Here is an 18025-nt window from a genome sequence, read left to right on the forward strand (position 1 = left end):
TGCGGAACAGCCTTTAGTGCTGTGCATTGATGCTGCCCTTGTGCCTTTACCTGCCTTTGTGCCCACTAGTTCAGCTCAAAATACTTACAGGGTGCCCTAAAGACATTTAAGGAATGCCACCTTTTCTTACAATAGGAGTAATTGGGCACAACAGTGACGAAGTATCTAAGTACTAGACAATACATGCTCTTTTAAAGGATAACTCTTTTTCCACTCTAAGAGACAAATAGCATTTACAAGACATTAACCAATGTGTTAGCTAACATCCAAACAAAATCTTAATCTCCAGTAATTACACTCAATACCTCCTTGGTACTTCACGTAAAGTACAAGCTAAACATAACCACTTAAACCTTTTTCTAACCCAAAAAGCTGTATTTTCACTAAAGAAACAGTTTAATTATTCTATAGCTTATGTTACACACAAACCAATTGCAGCTATTTTCTCCTAACTAAAAAGCATATGCTATTTTTAATTACCACAGTCTCTCTTTAAACCAGCCTTTGCATAGCCGTGTGAAGCAGCAGGGTACATAAACCCTTCCTGTGTCTGAATACCATCAAGTAAATGTCCACAACTCCACATCTAAAAACCAAGGCATTACATACTCCACAGTTGGAGAAGCACATAATTTCCACCCAAATTCCTGATTTTTTTTTTTTTAACAGCCTCTGACAGGGCAAGTTGAAAGTTCTGCAATGGCTTCAATTACTTTGAAAATTTATATTTTTTTAATTAGAGGTTGCACTCTTCCCCATTTAAAATGGCCAAGTTGCTAGCACAGCCTGCCGAGTTGCTGGCCCGAACAGGAGCAAGAGTTTGATGAGATGCTGCCACAGGTTCCTGAGGGAGCCGCAGACCAAGCCAGAGCCCACCTCCCGAACACCCACCTCCCACCACATGCAGAGGAGACTGTCCCTGCTCCTCCCACCCTCACCTCATTTTGCTACCCAGGGTGATGGGACCTGGCATTAAGTCAGGCTCTTCTGGGTTTCTGGGCACCCCAGGAAAATATCGGGGTCCAGGGGTGCCAGGGAAGCTCCCCGCTGCTTGGGAAGCGACCTGGCCAGCAGTAAGCTAGGACTGAGCAGAGAAAGCACCTCTTCTCCTCCTGGTCCTCCCCACCTCGCCTTGCAGCTTCCTATTTGGTTTTCCTCCCCTTCCAAACCCCCTGTTACATCCAGCTGACATTCAGCCTCCCCCACGTTCTGCCTCTGCCCCAAGCTCCTAACAGCATCTTGCAGCCTTGCTTACCTCGCTGCCCCTACCACCCATGACAGCATCCTGCTTGGCTCGACACCTCGCCTCCATCAGCCCATGCTCCAACCTCCCCAGACCCCAATTTTGTAACGTTGCCCAGCACTACTGAAAGCTTCATTTTCCAGTTTCAGTACAGAAACGAACCTAACAGGGAAGTTTTGATTGCTGATGGAGTCGCTTCTCATGCCACAAGACTGCTCCTTTCTGCTTCCAGCCTCACACAGCCACTTCATGAAAACAAGCTTTTCAATGCTTTTATCCACAACCCCATATTGCTGAGGAGAAGCAGCACTGCTGCTAAAACCTGCAGCAAATAAAAACTGCACATGGCACTTGAAACCCTTCCTTGCCTTGCCAGAAACGGCCACCTGAAGGCAGAAATGGCAGAGGGCAATACCTGGTTGCATCTCAGCCACTTCAGCTCATGGTCTGATATCTGAACAGATTCAACCTTGCCATCTCAATTTAAGCCAAGATTTTGGGCTCTTCCTGGAAGTATCAGCACCTATCCATTTTCTGTCAACTCAGCTGTAGCAGCAACAACCTTCCACAGAGGATCAGCAGCAACTTCAACCTGATCTGGTGGTCCTTCTCTGATACTGAGGTGCTTCCTCTGCTAGGAAAGCACTTGCCCAAGTGAAGTTTTAAGAACCCAGAGCTCAGCTGTGTCCCATGCCTCCAATCCCATGCTGTGGAACCACAGCACAACCAGGTGCTGTGGGACTGCTACCTGTGCACTACAGTCATACAGCAAAACCCGTAACTTCTGGACATCTATTAAGGGGGAAAGAAAGAAGCACACAGTGAAGTACCTTGCCTTATTCTGCTACATCTTTTCATCACTGAATGCCAGGAGTTTGGTTGTTTTTTTCTGTTTTGTTTTCTTCTTAAATATAAACATTTATTTGATTTTTTTTCCCCGGTTGCCTCTGATATATCCAGCATGCAGTGTCTTAATCCACCAGTAAGCCAGAAATCACGATGCCAGAATGCCACATGCATCACTATGCTGCAGCAGCATACTCAGCATCAGCAAGGCAGCGCTACGTCTCTAATTATTCTTTTTTTCTGAATACATTCCAGATAGTACAAGATGTTTTTCTGAATTAGTGCAAGATGATGCAAATTAATTCACTGACATATTCAAAAGGAAAAATATTTCTTCTTTGCTCAAATGTTTAACGAAAATCACTTCAGTGGTAGCCAAAAATGACGAGCCCCCAATATCTTGCTTGCAATTCCAGAAAACAGCTACTGCTATATTCAAGTAGGTTTGAGAGAATATATTATGCTGCCCACAGTACACTAACAACATAGTGCATCAGCACTGGTGGATCAGAGCTGGAAAAATAGGGGTTAACATTGTTACAAGCAAAAGCTAGCCCTTGCAGGGCTAGTAAGGTTGCATATTTAACATAGAGTATGGTTTTAGCCAGACTTAGAAGAGAGAAGACATATAAATCCTTGTCATGAAAATTCTTTACTTTGAAAAAGTTTAGGAACATAGAAACATGGGCAACCTCTACGAAGGATCGCAGTGCAGCTTTCAATATGTGACTGTCTGCATCGCTGGTTTGCTTTCTAAACTTCAGCCTTACTAAAATACAGGCTTGCAGCTTGGCACCGTTGTATTTCAATCAATCGCTTGAACGAGAATTGCAATGTCATAAATAAAAGGAGCTGAGACCATAAATTTCTGCAGAGATGTAAAATCAAAGAGAACAATCCAACAGACTCCCAGGGGGTGGGAGGCTGACACATATCCCAGCTATTTATATTTCTACTACGAGACACTTGTTCATTTTCACTTTTTCACTTATGCACAGCTTGCCAGTACCACAATTCCAAAACACTGAAAAGTCTCGCTCTGGATCTGGCATTTTGTTTTGTGCTCTACAATAAAATGCAGCTGCGGAGGAGAAAAAGCCCTATCATTTATCAGGCTCGTCCACAGGCAAAATCCCAGACCACCACGGCTGACAGCCCCACCAGCACAGCACTCCAGAGCCTGGGATGCAAGTTTACTTGCTAGAACAAAGCATCCGCAGGACATCTCTGACAACTCCATCCTCAGGCCACGGGTTCATGGCAAACAACCACCAGCTCCCATCTACGCTGTCATCGTTACGAACCAAAGTTACACATGCTATTTTATTAATCCGCTCCCTTGCTTCCAAAGAATGGCAGTGTTATCCTGACAGTGCCATGTGAAGACCTGCACTGCCCATGAGCCTGCACCGCTTTTAAAAACAGTAAGTATAAATAGGAAACCAAATTTGATTTGCTGCTCAGAGCGTAACAGTCTATACAACACAGCAGGTAGGCAGAACACTACCTCCTGCCTGGTGTGCCAGAGTTGAGCTGTCTTGCATGGAATAAAATTGATAAACAGTTACATGTGCAAAGACAGGGACAGAAAGGTAGCAAATAACCTATGGACAGCTTTGTTTATTGCAGAAGAACTGGGAAATTTAGTTCATGTTTGTAGTGTGATATTTTACTGCCTTACACAACAGGAACAAGAAAACATCCCCTTGCTAGTAGGAAGAATTAGTTGATGAGCCTCTTGTATTTAAGACAGATGATTATTTTGCTCCAGAAGCAAAACACTCAAGGCCTAACCTGTGCAGCTAATGAACCACCGTTTTTCCAACTTGGGTAAAATAAGGTGGGTCACTCTGCCTGTAGTCTTGCAGGTATGAGTAAGGTGTACACAAACCGCGAGCTTTTGTTAGCCATGCACGGCACAGATTACTCCCTCCCACAGGAAGGCTGCATCTACCACTAACTCTGCTTGCATGCTAGAGACTGTCCCTCACTCAGCTGGCAAAAGGCAGCAGGGCAAACGAATCCCTCTGCATGTTAAAATCCATCCCACCTCAGGACCTATACCAAACTATGACATACCCCAGCGTGGTTCACAAACACCCCCCCCCCCAAGCCAGAAGCCTGGGGTGGATTCGTTCTTTTGGTTTTATTCTTAATTTCTAGTGCTTCCTTTTCTGTTAAAAGGATAAAAAAAAAAGAATACAGGCTTGCTGGCTTGCTTTTTTTGGTGGTGGTGGTTTGGTTTTTTTTTTTAAAGGGGAAAAGCCTGATTACAGTTTATTAATTATCTCAGTGATTTGCTTCTTCCAACGTGGTCATCCATTGAAATAAGAGCTTTCAAAATATACATAGCAAACAAGGCAGTTTGTTTCCTGCAGTTTGTTACAATTTTTATTCTTAAGTAGAATTATTAACATTTTGGGTAAAAACAAACAAAAAGTCAAACATGACATTCACTAAGGCTGAACAAGGATCTATACAAACCCAGAAAGAAACGGGAGCAGTGAAGAGCAAAGACCCTGGCAGCGCTGCTGCGTAGCTCACCGGAACAGAGGAGGCTCCTCTCCCCAGCGTGCTGCATTAGCACAGCACAGGAAGGCAAGCTTTGAGGAGTGCAGCCATAATTCGATTAGTCCCCACTTTACACGATGCAATTAAATTGCTTTTTATACTACAAAAGAAATAAAGTCACTATTTTCAAAGTTTTTGAGACCTCACAGTATAGCAAGCCATAAATTGAGACATTTACCCAAATTAACTGCACAGCAGGTACGTAAACACACTCCTGCTCCTGACAGGCAGAGACCAAAACAAGTCTTTGCCATTCCAGCTCTTCCCATCCCCCTTGTAATCCTGCCCACACCGCCACTCTGCTGCTCCTTCCCAACCACAAAGGGTGGCTGCTTGGACAGATTACCAAGGGAGACATCTGTTTGACTGATAGACAAAAAAAGGAAAACATGATGGGTGCACTAACTTTGTTTACAGACCTCAGTTTTTCTAATGCATTTCTTAATTTCCAGAAGAAATTCCATTGGCCTGCAATACTAACCAAGACTAAAACTACAGTATGATTTACCATTCACTAATGTAATTCTTAGAAGTTGACCAAACATAAAATCTGTGAACTGCAAAAGAGCAAAGCTTCTTGCTCCAGACATGAACAGGCCAGATTTGAGCAATGAGTCCAAATGGAAGAAAAAAATCAGATTTGGATTTCCACATGCCTGTTTTAATGTCACTGGATACACAGTTTGTATTTGAGTCACTACAGAAATTTTAAGTTGCCTTGGAGAGCCTACTTAAATACAAGAGGCTCATCAACTTAAATCAATCATGAAAATATTTCAGTAACGCCTGGTGCAACCTACAGAAAGCACACAAACTCAGCTCCTCTGCAAATCTGGAAATTGTTTCTCCTGCTTTTCACTGTATCCTCAAATTGCAAATTATCTTTTCCACATTTTAGTTTCAACTTGCTCATTGCATTTAAACTCTGGTAGAGAAAGGTTATTTCAACAGACAGAAGGGGGGACAGAGCCCAGCCCTGTGCACAGGGTAACTGGCCACCCACCTGATCAAATATTGCCCCCTGCAGTACTTCTTGCAAAAACACCCACTGGCCACTGGGCAAATCAATTTGCTTTATTCCTGTAGGTTTTCCAGCTCACTGGACTGCTCTGAGCCTGCAGCAACAGTGCATTTGCTGTTTTAGTCACTCAGAACTTTGTTCTTCTTTTTCATGAGACTGACTGTCTATTCCCCAGAGGTCCTCTCCCAGCTGCTCCAAACACCGTGACTCAGTGCTCCCATACCAAGATGGAAATAGAGGTCTTTTACTTCTATTGACTACTTGGTCCAGAGTACAAAGAAATAAATCCTCCTCTACTCAAACAAGGCACAGAACAGTAGTTGAAAAAACACGGGCAGCTTTCTCCCCTGCAAACATCAGCACTGGAATTTCAAACTTTTAAGAGCTTCAAAAGATGTTTGGTGAACGTCTAGTGTCTTTGAACTCAAGCTCTCTTCCTTCTTTGCCTTAGAGACATGTCTCTGCTCTTCAGCTTCCTAATATGCGACTTTCCTCATTACACAGCAGAAATTTTACTAACTGCATTATTGGTGAAGTTGAGTCAAACAAGTTAAAATGCCAACTTTTTTTTTTTTAAATATAGAAATAGAAAATCATTAAGTCCTTCTGAAAGTTTCAGCAGTCAAAGCAATAGAAAGAAGGCCTCTAAGTGTTTGGGGAAGGATGTCACTGAAGTTAGTAGCATGACAAGCTGTTGAGATTGGAACTGGTAAATGTGCAATATAAGAAATAGGAAAAGGAAATACTTAGAACCAAGAGATGCCAAAACTGCAATCAGCAAATGGAAGGCTTAAACTGATGAGCAAATCTGGATGCTTTTTTTATTATTTATTTTTATTGTTTAAGCTGTGCCATATAACCGTCTTGTTACAAGAAACAATCAATAACAGCTCCTAACCACCTCACTGCAGAGTCGTGTACACACCGCCACCCACGTCCCTTGCGACACAAACTCCGTTGAAGAGATGTGTGCAATGCTGCTGAGCAAAAGAGGTGCTGTCCTGCTCCCACCTCTGGATGGTCAGTACCTGCGGACACAAACTCCCATTTCAACCTGAGGTTTGAAAAATCTGGATGCTTACAGCCAATGGGGATTTGTGATATCAAATACATGACAGAGATTAGAATTTTGGAGTGTGCAGAGGGAATAGAAATAGAGCCACTAAGACTGTCTCAAATCCTGCCAGTACTACAGTGCCCAATTATACAGTAGAGACAGAGATGTACACGAGAACAAAGTTATTGCATAAAGATGCAAGACAACCAGCTTGCGAAGGTGAACCTCCCTAAATCACCAAGCCTGCTGCTGAGACTGCAGGATAGCACCACAACAGCAGGTACCGCAGAGCCACAGCGGGAGAGAGGGGTCAGAGGGATGAGCACGCGTAGGCAATAAGCTGCAGGTGGCTGGCAGGGAGAGTAGATGAGTATCATTGCCAAACTCCCACAGATGCCAGCAAAAGCCACCGAAAGCAACATGTCATTTGCTGCCAGAAAGACGACAGGTGAATGTACGAGAAGCGAAGCACAGCCAGAACGCATACACCTCTCTAACGGACCCAAAGCAGTGGGAGTTGTTGATGGCATGAAATATTTCTGTTTAGGGATAGAGAATGCAAAAGAATTGCTTCATAAATTATTCTCTGTTCTGGAAGAAGAGTGAATAGACTTGAAGGACAGGTGATGTCTCTGAAATATGCAAATAGAGCTGAGATGGTCCAAGCAATTACCTTTCCACTGCCTGGAACTTCAGACCGAAAGGAATGACTCACAAGAAAGAAGAAGAAACAAAAGATGCACTGAAAGGTAGAAGATGACGAAGGAAGACTGCATCAAGAGAATGGAGACAAGCATGGAAAAGTATAGTCCTGAGCTCCTACTAACAGCTGTTCTTGGGTAAAGGGAACAACACAGCCTATGACACGAAACAGATTAAGACCCATACCAACACAGGAAAGCCTAACTGCAAAGCATCCAAAGGCAATTGTGATTGTTGGTTCTAGACTTCGGGGTTCAAGATAAACACAGCAAGGAGATTCCTGCAGGTTCATGAATGTAAGGACAATGGATCTCCCCTCAATATTCTTCAGGTTACCTGCTATTTTAAAGATTTCCTAGCAAACAAAATTGCTGAAGATAAATGCAGTATGACAATTTCTTTCCAGATTTTAGACAAAGCTCTGAAAGACAAGATAAGGCACAACTATCCAACAACCTGCTAGCAGCAAGGGTGAAGAAGAAACTAAATCACATTGGAAATAGCCGTGGAGATGAGCCAACAGATGTGCCTCTACCATCAGAAGTGGCATACCAGCTTCACGGAGCAGAGAGCAGCTGTGCCACTGCCTCTCCATGTCCAGTTGCCTCCTGATAAAGTGCAGGTTCTCCAAACTCCATGCAAGAGTAGGAAGCAGCAGGTGAGATTTTGCCTGCTACTGGTGTTCTCATTGCTTCTGAATACAAATTCAGGGTGCTCCTACTGCATCAAAATGCTTTTACTTTTTTTTTTTTTTACATCCCAAACAAGCAAAGATCACTAAATTACAACAGTTACAGTCTGATGCTGAAAATGTACTAATACAGAAACTGCAAGGTCAATATGAAAGAATGAATCAATGAAGAATCAAGGAAAAGGAACGAAGAAGTGGATCTATTTGGACTGCATAAAAACCACCACATTTAGTTCCATTCTATTTATTAAGAAAAATACTGACAGCCTGAAAGCTGCAGAACAACAGCAAATCTGCTGGGAAAAAATGAACCTATGAAAAAGATAAGGTGTTTCTAAGTTTTAAATTTTGTATGTTTAGTACTAAAGGATCAAGACATTAAAAACTATATGAAACAGGAGACTGAGAAGGATTTAAGATAACACACAAACAACTTTAAGGGATGAGATGAACTGTTGAAGAGAAAATATGTAGTAATATTGAGAAAGCTTTACAACAGCAAAATTAATGAAGCTGTACAACAGCAAATTCAACACCCTTGCACTGTAATTACTATTTATGATTCATAATGATCTGAAAGCCGAACTTTTCAAATTTGTACCAACGACTTTATACTGCTTTTAACAAAATACTAGGAATGTTTCACTCATGATCTACTGAACGTAAGAAAAATTCAAAGGAACCCAGCAGATGAGCATGTAAAGGAGACACAATGACAGTGATGAAGCACCTTGTAATGTACCCACAGATCTTTTCTATAAATCCAATTTGAAATTTGAAGACTAAAATAGCTATTTTATCTCCATATCCTGACACATGAATCTCCATCATTTTAAAGAACAGAGCTCCCTCTCGTGGCTCCAGAAGGTGGGTGTGGGGGGGGGCAAAGAGTACAAAGGAGCATGAGACAGAGCAAAGTGAGAGGACTCCTGATAGCATTTTGGTCATATAAAAGCAGAATCAAAAGGAAGATGTAGTAGGAAGGACAGGTGACTTCTTTTAAAGAAAGAAATGGCACCTGTACTTCAATGCTAACTTTTAAATTACATTCTCTGCTAATGTAACTTCATCTGCTAGGCTTTTCTGCACCTGAACATATTCCTTCAACGTAAAGTGCTCAGATCTCTTAACAGGTTTCTAGCTCAGTCATAGGAGCAGGAAAGGAAAGCAAGGCACAGGAAAAGGAAAGAGTCAGGACAACTGATGTGGCACCTGTGAAGCGGTGCAGGGACACTAAACCAGATAACGCCCTACGGATTTTCCTTGGCATTATAGCTCCAGGCACTGAGACCACACAGAGGAAAAAAATTATTGGCTTAAAGAAAAAAAAAAAAAAAAAAAAAAAGTAAGAAATATACGCACAGTTATATGAGTAAGAGAAGCACAGCTATTGAAAAGCTGTAACAAAAGCATCTGAAGAAAGATAAATCACATTTCTTTAAGCTACTCTGGCAACTCAGCCCTGCCATCTTCATAGGAACTTCTGTTCAGCTCCAGCATTGCTCTCCTCCTGCAAGCCCACACTTCTTGCATCAGCTATTCAAAAAGGGAGGACAGAGAAACGCACGAATGAGCAAACATGCTGGTGCAACGGCATTACCCACCACCCAGTTTCTGCCAAGTCCTGGGGACAGGCTCATGGAAGGACAGCAATGGGAAGAAACATGCTCACAGGCATTTCATTCCTTCCCTTAGGGGAAGAGGGGAGGAGCAGTGCTGCAATCCATTCTTTGTTTGCTATATGGCTTTTTTTTTTTTAAAAAAAGAAATCTAACAGATTATTCCACCTTCCTAGCTGACAGCTTTGTAACCTGAAGGTTATACCTGTGACGATAAGTATTTCTCTGAGGCAAGAAAGTGAAGAGAGTACCCAAAGCTAAGCTTATTGCCATGAATGAGAAGTCTTTTTATGAACAAAAGCTCTACCCATAAAAATTCAGGAAAGTGTTGGATGTTTGGGGGTTTTTTTCTTTCATTGTTTAATGGATATTCATATGTTTCACTTTACACTGCTAGACACTTTCTTCATTCAGGATTGTACATGGATTCTTTTAAAATTATTTTATTTCTGTATGAGAATTTTAGATTGGACAAGAATTCACACAGCATGTAGCTAGCTTTTGCTAACTGCACTGTACAGCTATAAAACTACTTTCCCCAAGGACATTAAAAGGGGTTTCCTCTCAAGGACAATATTTTTTTGCTTCAAAACCAGGATCAACGCCATGAAACGTGAACTCGTGAAGAAAAACAATTACTCTTAAGTCTCCAAAACAGCATCACAAGACAACTGAGAATCAAATTCTTGATTCATAAGCTTATGCTCACACAAGATTTTGCTTCCAAAGCACAGGACCAAAAAAGAATCAATTTTCTACCGTGAAAAGAAATTACCATGCCTTCAGCATTTTGCTATCAGTGAAATATGTCCGCTCTATCTCCAATCAAAGGCAAAACTTTTTCTAAAGAGCAATCCTCTTTAAAAATGGTATAAAAATCAGTCTATAAACAGGGAGATATCCTTAATTATTCAATCAAGTAATAAACCTGTTAGATGAAAGACAGATTAATTAAAATGACAGTACATTCTCCCTATAAGACACACATACAGGACTTACAAATACACTTGTTATGTTGGAGTACCTAATCATAATCAGATTTGGTAATTTGCTGCATCGAAACAAAAAGGAAACATTTTTAGAATTGATCATTCAGTTCATGTCACTTTGATGGAGATTACTTTGTATTGATCAACATTTAAATAGTAGTTGAAAAGAGAAAGATGAGAAAAGGATAAAAAGTATCTTTACATGCTAAATACAGCATGAACCAATAAAAGCAAAATAAATTAGATCACTATAGCCAAACCAACCCAGTGCATGTGCTCACTGTAATGAAGATAATTATGAATTAGATGGTTCTTCATGTTTCAGTCATAACAAAAGGAAAGTTTTAAAAGTGAATTTACTTTAATCTGCTCAGAAATGAAGTTTACCACTCAGCAATTAAAATCCGTGTGAAGCTGAACCATTGTTAGCTTTACAAAGACACAAATGCTTGTTTGTTTTCTGAACAATATTTTCATGTTTCCTACCTGCGGATTCCAACTGGGGTCCAGTTTTTTCACTGTAGCAACATACTCCTGCATAGCTTGATGAGGGCTTGTGTCTCCCAGGGCTTTCCAAGCCTCCCTAGGAGAGAGAGCAAAAGATCAGCAAGCTACTCGGAGACAGCACAATGTGTTTTTATAGTGTCATCAGTGGAACTCAGTGAACAGATTCATCTAAATATTTTCAGGGGGTGCAAAGCCATCTTTCATTCAGTTTGAAATGCGTCAACTTTTCTCTGAAGCCATGAATGGCCACTGCCAGTGCAGCACTCCGCTGTGAAAGGATCTTTCAGGGGATCCTGATCCAGGCTAGAACATAAGTTTGTCTTAATGATGTAAACCTGTTGTAAAGCTCTAGCTATTTTCAGAAAATTTTTGTTGTTTGCAGGCTAATTCTGGATGAACAAGATAAACACAGGAATCTGGTATTTCATGTCTTCATCAGGCATAGAAGCAAACATTTCCCTGTTGAACAAAAGAATTTAAAGCCAGTTCAGTGGCAGACTCTCAGAGCTGACATCCTCTAGGTCCATAATCTGTCAACAGATGAGACAAGGTGAAACAAAAAGCAGATCTAGAAATTGCCAGGAATTACAAGGATTTCCTCTTACCATTTCTGCTTTCCCTCAAAATCAAAGAAGCTAGGCTTGGGAGTGTTACAGGTTCCAAATTTCACCTAGAGAAAAGAAATTTCCTTCTGTTAGAGCAAAGCAAAGGGAAGGGGACTTGCATAAGAAATACGGGGTTCTCATGGTTTCAGGATAATTTTGTCCTTGTGACAGAGAGTTTTTTGAGGGAAAGAACTGACACAACTCAACCCCCTCTTACCCTCATTTTAGCGCTCTCATAGTTCTTAGCACCACTGCATCCTTGCATTTTCTTTGCGTGATGCAAGGGAACAATTTTGTTATGCAGCTCATTCCTTTTGCATGCATTACCCAGCAGGGATAACCAGCAAGTGATTTCTCACTTAATGTTATGTTTATTACCCAGCGAAATGCCTCATCCTCCACCAGTATCAAGAAAAATTCTGTTGATCAGGGTTTCTACAGAGATGATTATTCATTAAGGCTGAAATTCACCTGCTTCCACACAAAGCTCCAGTAAACAGGCTTTGCTTAATTATTTTCAAGGTCCTCTGGAAGGCAAGGGGACAAACTCAGAGCAAAGGAATGCCAAGTAGCTTCTGAATTTGCTCCGAGGCATCTGGCTGCACAGGAAGCCCTGCATGAGAGACAAGTCAAGGCCTGAGTGCCGGAGATGAACCAGTCTGTTAGAAGCAAGCCACAAATTAAAACTGGGGGGGAAAAATAAGAAACACAAGGAAACAAGGGAATGAGCCAGAATTGGCAGATATATGGAAAAAAAATCAGTGTAAAATGGACTTGATGCTGGTGGGATTTGGGCAGTTTTCCATAGGGTGGTATACTGACAGGACAAACACAAAGCCCTACCTCTCACTGCAGGGTAGTCTAGCAGCAGTTATCTCCATCCTAAGCTCGCCTACAAAGGGGAATGCAGAGGACTGACAGAGGCTACACCTGCCCAGGGCTCCAAAGGCACAACCACATTCCTGCGATGAGGCCAGTGCCGACAATGGCCTCAAGAACAGAGCAATTAGCAGGTTGAGATTTGGGTAACAGATATTTTGTTGAAGTTGGCTCAGGAGAACGTATAAGTGAACGTGCCTCTGTCCCTGCCTGGAAGAGCCAGGGAATACGGGTCAGGACCCACCAGATCTGGCTGTTACCAGTGCCCTCTGCACACAGGCATTGCTGGTAAAATTAATCTAACTGAAATGAAAAGATCATTGTGATAGGAAATGAATTTACACAAAATATGGACTTCTTTTTTTTCCCCCAACACTTTTTTTTATTTTAAATGAAAGCGCTATATAGCCCACAGGGCTGATGAAAGACTGTAGGAGCCAGAGTCCAGGACAGAACCACAGCTCCAAATGCAACAGCCCCTGGAAAGCAGTTATCCCAGCAAGTCCCCATACCACAAGGCACAGCTCAGTGCAAAGGAAGCACGGCATGGATGGGGTATTTAAGCAGACCCCAGGGAGGGAACACAGCTACGTTCTGGAGGTGGGCAAAGGCTGCTGGTGAACATTTTGTTAGCCCAGCAAAACTAAACTGCATTCATCAAATGTTTTATGAAATATGCTCAAGTGTTCAGGCAGGTGAAGTGCTTAAATCAACTAACAATTCTTCACCTTAACAGGGTGGGGATTTTATGCTGAGGATGGAATCATTAATCAGGCTTTAAAGAGAGCATGCCCATGCTGAGAGATATTTATTAGTTACACTATGTTTTCATTTAAAGTGTTAGAGGATATGAGTGACTGTAACTGAAATTAATTTTCTGTACATCTGACTGTCTCCGAGTGAGCAATTCATTCAAATTAGAACATCTTAGCAGGCCTTTAAAACAACATACCGCATTTCATGGACAAATAGGAGAAAGGGCTAGCAACAGTTAAGGTCTATAAATCAGTCACAATTCGTGTTGTACTGTAAATGTTTTCTCCTGTGCTCAGAGGTGGACTGGACCACTTGTTTTAAAAAATAAAACAAACATAGGAATAAAATGCAAATTCATTATCTGTACAGAAAATGCCTGCTTGGCAATTCTTTAGTTCAACATCTAACCCGCAAAAATTGGCCGAGTTAGATAAAAAAAAAAAAATCTCATCTGTTTTAATATTAATTTTCCACTACCATCATCAAAACACAACAGCAGTTTCCTCTCTTCAGATTTGGCATTCAAAGGCTGTTCCAGCATCAGGAAGACTGTTAGTAACATTGATAGTAATACAAATCAAGGAACAGTAGTTAAATTTCATCCATTAAGAAGGGAAAAAAGTGCACTTGTGCCCTGTTTGCTATTTTAAGATATACTAAAAAGGCTTGCAATGGGTTTGTTGGAAAGAAGAAAATAAAGGTTTTGGCTTCCCTCTTTCAGTTGCAAGGCTCCATAATGCATCAGAAACCAACGAGGAATCTAACATTAGAGGGGACCTGAGCCTGAGAGCTGAAGAAGGGGACTTTTAGCTAAATATGCCAGTCTAAATTCATGGCAAATACTGGGTGGTGGGGGGGGTAGGTGGGAGAATTTTGTGAAGGATTCTGCCCTCCTGCTACTTCCCTGGAGGGCCTCAAAATCTCTTTTCCTCCATAACCAGCAGAAAGACAAGAGCCTGTATTAGTATTTCAAGTCAGAGTTTCTCATTCTGTGTCCACAAAATAATTACTGATGGTCTCCAGGGGTCTGACTGGTCACTTGATGCTTAGCTCTCCTCATTTACAGTTCATCAGCTGCATTATTTTTAAAAAAAAAAAAGAGAGAGAGAGAGAGAGAGAGCGCCAGAATGCATTAAATACTTTCCTAATATTGCTTCTGCATGCAGAGTCGCCTGCAGGCATTATACTCATGAATCGTACAGAGATGACCCGGGCAGCTCCAAATTGGAAGCGTCTGCAGACGTCTCCATTTGTGGCCAAAATGGAAATTTAGAAACCTTGGATGAAGCCTTCACCTGAGAGCTGAAGGTCATAACATTCAGAAGAGTGCTCGGATAGACAGATGCTCAGAGACGTGTTAGTGCTGCATACCAACCCCACACAACTTCAGCTGCTGGTCCAGACTGTGAGAAACCTTCAGATTCTCCTTACATGTTACTCCACAACTGATCCCCCCACCCCCGGTGGTGGTAAAACAGCTCTTTGCTAATTTTTCAACCAATACATTTATACAGCAGGGATTTCCAGCCAAATATTTTTATCCAATTGTAAATCTTGTAAGGTGAATCATATTTGCAGCCTCCCTATGGAGTAGTAACAAGAACAGAACACACCTCCATGGACAGCAGGATTAACCTGTAACTGTACACAGGCCAAGTAAGCTGAGTTTCTTTGGCAAGAGAGGAATTCCTGCCTGTTCTTGCCCAAAGCTTTGCCCCATTAACCTGCCCCAACCCGTGGGAAAGCCCTGTATTCAAGTGACTGAAAGCGGGGCGTAAGGAAGAACAAGCCAGCACAAACCATAGAAGGCAAGGGGCCCTGGCCCTGATGACCAAGGGGCTGTATGTCCCAGAGAGACAGAGAGAGTGACGCTGGCAACACCAAGTCAGTGCCGTCACACTGCTCCACGCAACAGGAAACTGCAGGCAGAAACTCCCGTGTCCAGGGCATATTTGTGGCATCATATTCTACAGCATTTGAAAGATGTCATGCAAAAATGGGATTATATTCTTGAGCCTACACTCAGAGACAGCATAAGCCCCGTTTTGCCAATAGCACTGGACTTCCAGCTTGCCAGCACCTCGCAGCACTTACTTAGACACTGGCACATCCTCCTGGCAGGGCAGTTTTTTTCAGCCCGATCCATTTCCAGCAAGTTCTGGATTCCCTCCCCTCTCTGACTGATGACCACTACATTGGTGTCCATTACTACAGTTTCTGAACCTCATGCTGGAAGGGGCTGCCCAGAGAGGTGGTGGAGGCCCCATCCCTGGAAACATTCAAAGCCAGGTTGGACGGGGCTCTGAGCAACCTGATCTAGTTAGCAGTGTCCCTGCTCACTGCAGGGGGGTTGGACTAGATGACCTCTAGGGGTCCCTTCCAGCCCAAAACATTCTACAATTCAACACGCCAGGCAAGTGCTATCTTCACTTCACCACTACAGACTCAAGGCACAAAGGAGTAATTTGCCCAAAGCCACACAGAAAGTAGGGGGAGAAAGAAAAAAAATCACTCCCGGTCTAGAGCCCTCCTGACTAGTCTGTTCTTCCTCCTGTTCTGGGGCAGAGTCGTAAACTCAGCAACATCTTCTAAAAACCTCACTGGAGATGACAACTAAGCAATTCCCTTATTTTCAAGTCTCTGACACATAAACAAAATCAGAGAGAAAAGTAATAAAATCCTGAAATGGCCTCCAATAAAAGGTAATAAAATTCCAGGAAAAAGCCTATATACCCAAACAGTTTGAAATAAATAATATACAGTATTTTAACAGAGAGTTCAGCTGTTACTGTCACCTCTTTTATGATGGTGCTGTATCTTAAATCAAAGCCCTTAGTGACATAAAACACTAAACTGAGGAAAGACAAGGATGCCAAATCAAGGACAGCGGACAGATCTGAGTCAGCACCTTTTGTGTGCTAGCAATACTACTGTCCACCAGAGTAATATATTAGCAGCCCATTATGCATACTGATACGGCTGCTATAATTAAACAGAGAAAACTTGCATTAAGCACCCTCATTTTGATTTAAAGCACAAAATGCTGCAAAACTCAAAGTTAGCAGAGCATAATCCCGCAGTAGCTGTGCTAGCAAACTTCTCCCACCTCCACCGCCAGCGCTGCCCTCCCCAGGCACCACGTAACAGGTAGGATGGCACCCTTCTGGACAGGACCGGGCAGCCAAAGGCACAGAAACCCAGGAGCCAAGCACAGCCTGAAACCAAGGAGCACGAAGGCACTTGCTGTCGCATCCTGCTTAGCCAGGGCCAAGAGGGCCAGCGGAGAAGAGGACAGAAGTGCCCTGCTCCCCTCAGCTGAAGGCAACTGGAAATCTGTGCTGACACAGTGTTAATTATCAGCTTTTGCCGGCTTGTATCAAAACTGTTGCAAAATAGCTTCCGATTTAAGTAATTTTTAAACACCTTATGGGTCTTACAGAACTAACACCGGGAAACCCTCTGGAGTCTGTTGACAGCCATAAGCTGATATGCAAGTAATGCCTTCCCATTTCCACCTAGAACAGTTACAAAGCATTTGCAACAGAGCAAAAAATAAGAGGTTATTTCCAACAAACCTCCTGAGAATACAGACAAAAAAAATACAGAAGAGAAAACACACCCTTTCTTTTCATCTCATGCTAGGCTTGGTCTTGTTATTCTTAAAAGTTCTCCTAGCATTTTTTTTCCAACCCTCCTTTTTCTTAAAAAGGGAAAGAAAAAAAAAACCTGGGGACCTATTAAGCACTAGAAAAATCTGAAAACGACACCTCACGTGACCAGTCTGTCTGCTTTTAATACAATTAATGTCCACAAACCACAGCCTAGGATCTTAAGAGGATAATTAAATATTGCATTAAAAAAATTAAAGCATTTACAAGTGGCAGTAGTAGGACAAGGGTATTCCACAGGAGAGGAAAATCATGGGGAAGATGTGCACACCCAACTTCGACAATGAACCCAAACAGGTGGGATTCAGTTCCACATCCAGTTTTCAAGTCAAGGCAGCGTCTCTGGCCCCACACCCGAGTCATATTTGTACTTCTACTCTTCAGGTGTAACAACACTTACAAGTTTTCTGTTTCTCTAGTTTAGGTGATTATTACAGTCCTTTGTATCTCAACGGGTGCTTTTTTGGTTTGTTTTACATAAATCCTCCTACGGGAGCAGCAGAAAAAGCACACTGTGTATTCCCATAGGATGCATCCTAGGCCTCGCTCAATTCACGGGGACCGCATGGGAAAAGGAATCACGTTCAACGTTATAACTAGAACCAACCAGTTTAGTTTCCCAGACCACCCTAAGGCCCTCCACAGACAGATCTGCACAGGCACGCCCTCCACGTGGTCACATCAACCCCCCAAAGATTTAATGCTCACACCTGGGTCGCTACTGCAGATCCCGGATGTCTCTAGCGGGGAGGTGAGCGCCAGCGCTTGCACTGCCAACCACTCAGCCGCCTTCCCTAGCCTGCCCGGGCAGCACGCGCAGGGAGCCGGGCAGGCCAGGCGAGGCGGCTGGATTTGCCAGGCCAGTCACTCC

General features: G+C 42.6%; 1 protein-coding gene across 1 annotated transcript in view; it reads right to left on the bottom strand.

The window, feature by feature from the left end:
• ACBD6 (acyl-CoA binding domain containing 6) overlaps positions 1-12355 on the bottom strand; it is an 85724-nt gene extending 73369 nt beyond the window's left edge. Inside the window, exons 1-3 of the mRNA XM_035900741.1 lie at positions 12323-12355; positions 11852-11916; positions 11226-11322 (exon numbers count right to left, since the gene is read on the bottom strand). Coding sequence (XP_035756634.1) covers positions 11226-11279 — 54 coding nt within the window. The 5' untranslated portion in view covers positions 11280-11322; positions 11852-11916; positions 12323-12355. The remainder of the gene's footprint in view (positions 1-11225; positions 11323-11851; positions 11917-12322) is intronic.
• Positions 12356-18025: the final 5670 nt, after the last annotated feature.

This window comes from Egretta garzetta, unplaced genomic scaffold, assembly GCF_000687185.1.
Source record: "Egretta garzetta isolate BGI_Z169 unplaced genomic scaffold, ASM68718v1 scaffold598, whole genome shotgun sequence".
Lineage (NCBI taxonomy): Eukaryota > Metazoa > Chordata > Aves > Pelecaniformes > Ardeidae > Egretta > Egretta garzetta.